Genomic DNA, 5,439 nt, shown 5'->3' on the forward strand with positions numbered 1-5,439 from the left:
GTGCTCACTGAGTATGTTCTGTAATGGTGAACCTGTGAGGGATCCGTTCCCTGACTGCTGCTCTCTGCTGCTCTCTGCTGCTCTCTGCTCTCAGTTCATCATCACACTGTACTGGATGAGCACGCTCTGCAGGGCTCTGTTCTCTGTTCTCTATGGAGATGAGCACGCTCTGCAGGGCTCTGTTCTCTGTTCTCTATGGAGATGAGCACGTTCTGCTGGGCTCTGTTCTCTGTTCTCTGTTCTCTGTTCTCTGTTCTCTATGGAGATGAGCATGCTCTGCTGGGCACTGTTCTCTATGGAGATGAGCATGCTCTGCTGGGCACTGTTCTCTATGGAGATGAGCACGCTCTGCTGGGCACTGTTCTCTATGGAGATGAGCACGCTCTGTTCTCTATGGAGATGAGCACGTTCTGCTGGGCTCTGTTCTCTGTTCTCTGTTCTCTGTTCTCTGTTCTCTATGGAGATGAGCATGCTCTGCTGGGCACTGTTCTCTATGGAGATGAGCACGCTCTGCTGGGCACTGTTCTCTATGGAGATGAGCACGCTCTGCTGGGCACTGTTCTCTGTTCTCTGTTCTCTGTTCTCTGTTCTCTATGGAGATGAGCATGCTCTGCTGGGCACTGTTCTCTATGGAGATGAGCACGCTCTGCTGGGCACTGTTCTCTATGGAGATGAGCACGCTCTGTTCTCTATGGAGATGAGCACGCTCTGCTGGGCTCTGTTCTCTGTTCTCTGTTCTCTATGGAGATGAGCACGCTCTGCAGGGCTCTGTTCTCTATGGAGATGAGCACGCTCTGTTCTCTGTTCTCTGTGGAAAGTGTGAAAGGAGCAGAAACCCCGTGTCGTCAGCGCTTTTCATAAAATAGAAATAAAAAAAGTTTCAGTGTAAGAGAATAATGTAAACTCATGTAGATGAGGAGCCTCAGTGTAATTAGCAGAGAGGAGTAGAGTGAATGTGGAGCCTTGAGCAGAGAAAGCGCCACACAGTCATGAGTCTCAACAGCTCCGGCCTTCATTAGGCATACGAGCGCATTGCTTCCCATCAGTGACATTTCTGCTGTTTTCCTGTCTTGGTGCGAGGCCTCTCAGGTATCAGGGTAAAATGAACATTTTCCTGCCCTGCTCTTAGCAGTGAGAAAATGATTTGAGAGAAGGTGTGCTCGTGGGCTCATTAAGTTGAGCGCAGCAGTAGAAGGTGTCATTACTGTAAACCCTGTGAGCTGAAATGAGCAGCAGAGAGTTATGACACGCTAAGAACACGCTAACGCTCAGTGGTCCCGGGCGTGTTGGTGTCGGACAGAGTGTGTTCTGCGCGGTACGGCAGGGTTAAAGTGTCCGTGTTCAGCTGCAAAACTGGCACAGAAAGCGGTCTAACCCCAGATTCTTTCAGCTCTACACTGTATAAAACATAACTTCCAACTTACTGCAAGTTCATGTCCAAGCAGCATTTTTTTCAGAGTCAACATGAGAAGGAAATTCTCTAATTAGTATAACAAACGTCTTCTCAAGTTCACTTCTTAAGGCAGCCAACACACTAACCACTAACTTGTGTTAAGTTGTCATTTTACAGTTTAAAATATTTTGTTTGGTCCCTGTAGCTGTGTATTCTATTGTACATACTGCAACATACTTTCCATTGTGTTTACATTGTAGCAGTATGATGGTGTACTGTACTGTACATAGGGTATTGTAGCAGTATGATGGTGTACTGTACTGTACATAGGGTATTGTAGCAGTATGATGGTGTACTGTACTGTACATAGGGTATTGTAGCAGTATGATGGTGTACTGTACTGTACATAGGGTATTGTAGCAGTATGATGGTGTACTGTACTGTACATAGGGTATTGTAGCAGTATGATGGTGTACTGTACTGTACATAGGGTATTGTAGCAGTATGATGGTGTACTGTACTGTACATAGGGTATTGTAGCAGCATGATGGTGTACTGTACTGTACATAGGGTATTGTAGCAGTATGATGGTGTACTGTACTGTACATAGGGTATTGTAGCAGTATGATGGTGTACTGTACTGTACATAGGGTATTGTAGCAGTATGATGGTGTACTGTACTGTACATGGGGTATTGTAGCAGTACTCTTTAAGCTCTCTGAGGGACTCACTTGTGTTGCAGGCCGTCTGTCTGGCTGGAGAGGTTGTGCTGCATGACGATCTGGAACTCGGTCTTGTTGCAGCAGTACCTGAAGGGCGTGTTGTTGTGAAAGCAGCAGAACATGTAGGTCTTGTTGTCAGAGAGGCGTGGACAGTGGAAGCCAGAGTGTTCTCGCCCCTTGAGGTCGGAGTAGGGCTCACACACGCGGTAGTGTGCGGACAGGGCTGTGGGCGAGAGACAGAGGGGTACAGCAGAGAGAGAGACACAGTGAGACGCACAGAGACGCAGAGAGACCTTGGGCCCCAGAACATTCCCTTTGCCTGAGTCTCGTGTTCTTCATTCCCCTGTCTGCACCTCCTTTCCTCCTCTCCCCCGGTGAGCAGGAGCTGAAAAGCACGCAATTGGATAGCGCCCCTGGTCTCTGAGTGTCTGTAGCTTTGAGCCACAGCGAAACGTGTTTGTGTTTTTCATCCCAAACACAGCCTGGCAGCACCAGCAATCACCAGAACCATCCATCTGGATCCAGAAATTACACTTGAGCTATTCCTACAGTAGACAGACCGAGGACAGTGAGAACCTGAAGGTGTGAGAAGTAAATACTTGCTGTTGCCCACTCTCTCTCACACTCTTCCAGATCTGTAAACTGTTTTTGTGTCTATATTAAACCACCACACAGGCAAACGCTCATAATGAAGATGTTGTTGTTAAATAGAATCGATCGTCGTGTTGAGCAGGCCGTGGAATAGAGCGAGCATCCTAGCAGCATTGCTCTCTGATTTCAGTCATTTTCCAACACTTTTTTAAATCATTTTACTCAGACACTGTAATAAACAGACCTTCACATTTTACTCAGACTCTGTGATAAACAGACCTTCACATTTTACTGCTGCTTAATAGTTTCAAAATTATTATTCCGACTATTATTATTTACTGTACTGTACTTAGATTTTATTAATTTCTGTCTGCTTTGGAAATGCCATAATGCCATAATGCCGGTCGTCTCTTTCAGTCACATTGTGTCATGAAGGATGCCCTCCAGGATGAAGTGCTTCCAGTGGGATATTTAGACAGAACCGTTCAGAACCAGCCTGAACCCCGTGCCTGGTTCTGCCCTAACCTGGTTCTGACTTTCCTTTTCCAAATCCCCATGTGACAGGCTTGCAGGCCTGTGGTAACCTTGGGGCAGTCTGGGGCAGTCTGGGGCAGTCTGGGGCAGTCTGGGGCAGTCTGGGGCAGTCTGGGGCAGTCTGGAATGTGATCCGTTTGCGAAGTCTGTCATATCAGGAGTTGATTCTGCTAAATACGGAGTGAAAGATTGATTCATGGTTGGATGTCAGTTGTAATTCATTTTTTGGCTCTTTGGTACATATTAATTAGGATTTTTGGGGGTTGGGGTGGGGTTATGCACAGGACGGAGAGTGTGGGGGGGTTTGGGAGCCACTGTTTTGTTTAACAGATCTAATCTGTAACACTGCAGTCGTTGCTAGCCTGTGGTGACTTAATGACAGAAGCTCCTACTGTGCAGATTTAATGTTTCAGATGAATGATGATGGTACAACTGCAATAAAATCAAACAAGTATACAAATGCGTGCACGCACACGCATGCACACACATGCACACACACACACACACATGCATATTTTTCCTGGTTTTTCCTTTTTGGCAACACGGAGGGCAAACTGGGGCCGGGAACACAGCGAGGTTACAGATCCAATAAACACACTCGTTTACATAATTCAGTTACGCGGGACGGAAGACGGGGGGGGATTATGCAGCAGATTAGATGCTCTGTCCAGGTCTGCCTGCCATGGCCAGGCACTGAGAGGGATGCAGACCAAATGTAATCTTATTTACTGTACGCCCCTGCCTGGGAAATACGCATCACCAGGAATCTTCATCTGAAAGATGCCTTTTACTCATGAATTTTCTGATGAATGTCCCATATAAATCCCCACACAGGGCGTATGAAAGGCCCCCCACACAGGGCGTATGAAAAGCCCATGTTTACTCCTGGTCCCTCTCAGCCCCAGGGCGTGTTGGTTGTGTTTAGTCAGGTGCCAGAGTTTGCTGTAGTTAATAGGCATGTATGTGAATACTCACTGGCTGTATGCTGATATTTTAAACATCATTAATCAACGGTTATGAGGCCGAGACTTGCCTGACCAGTGTTCAGTAATGTTTTGGCCTACGCTAAATCAGGAACCTGGGAGACAAAAGCAGATTTTCCTGGTGTGAGGTGTGATCACTTCTTTGCACATAATCTGCTTCATAGTCTAGCTCATAATGTAGTGTCTTCCCTGTCGATGTAATGCAGTTAACTGTAAAGTCTGTCTACTGTACAGTTGTGAAAATGATTTTTAACGCCGCACACAAACTCCTCTGAGGTCGATGGAGATCCACTGACGGAGTGAAGCTGAGGGCCGGCAGCTAGCCTTCCTGTCACCCTGTTAATCCAACTCTCACAGAGCACATGATGTACTAGTCTTACTCTGTTAAAGCTGAGTCACCTCTGAACATTTTACTTTGCAGCACATAATCCAAACACAGTGCTTAATCCTAACATTCCGGTGTGTAATCCGGACACAGTGCTTAATCCTAACATTCCGGTGTGTAATCCGGACACAGTGCTTAATCCTAACATTCCGGTGTGTAATCTGAACACAGCGGCCGAAGCGCAGACTTCCGACGCTCCGATCAGGTTGGCTTTCCCAGTGCTCAGACATGGAGTATTTTCCCAGCATGCTCCGCTGTAGAATCTCCGCACACGCCCCCGGGCAGCAGCCGAAACTGGCGGCGTGGACATTAGCATATAGACGAGAGCCGTCCTGAAGCTGCGCCTCTCTCACCTCCTCACGCCCAGACTGCGCCTCTCTCACCTCCTCTCACACGCCTCCTCTCTCACCTCCTCTCTCACCTCCTCTCACACGCCTCCTCTCACACGCCTAGACTGCACCTCTCTCTCCTCTCACATGCCTCCTCTCTCACCTCCTCACGCCCAGACTGCGTCTCTCACACGCCTCCTCTCACACGCCTCCTCTCACACGCCTAGACTGCACCTCTCTCTCCTCTCACACGCCTCCTCTCTCACCTCTCACACGCTCAGAGTGCTCCTCTCTCACCTCCTCTCATGCCCAGATTGCTCCTCTCACACCTCCTCTCGCATGCCTAGACTGCACCTCTCACCTCCTCTCACACGCCCAGACTGCTCCACTCTCACCTCCTCTCACACGCCTCCTCTCTCACGCCTCCTCTCTCACCTCCTCTCACACGCCCAGACTGCGCTTCTCACCTCCTCTCACATGCCTCCTCTCACACGCCCAGACT

At 48.4% G+C, this 5,439-nt stretch overlaps 1 protein-coding gene across 2 annotated transcripts in view; it reads right to left on the reverse strand.

Annotated features, from left to right (window-relative positions):
- LOC133135809 (protein shisa-like-1a) overlaps positions 1–5,439 on the reverse strand; it is a 49,829-nt gene that overhangs the window by 14,307 nt on the left and 30,083 nt on the right. For both annotated transcript variants that reach the window (XM_061253091.1, XM_061253090.1), the window contains exon 3: positions 2,125–2,338. In XM_061253091.1, coding sequence (XP_061109075.1) covers positions 2,125–2,338 — 214 coding nt within the window. The remainder of the gene's footprint in view (positions 1–2,124; positions 2,339–5,439) is intronic.

Source organism: Conger conger, chromosome 8, assembly GCF_963514075.1.
Source record: "Conger conger chromosome 8, fConCon1.1, whole genome shotgun sequence".
NCBI classification, from domain to species: Eukaryota; Metazoa; Chordata; class Actinopteri; order Anguilliformes; family Congridae; genus Conger; species Conger conger.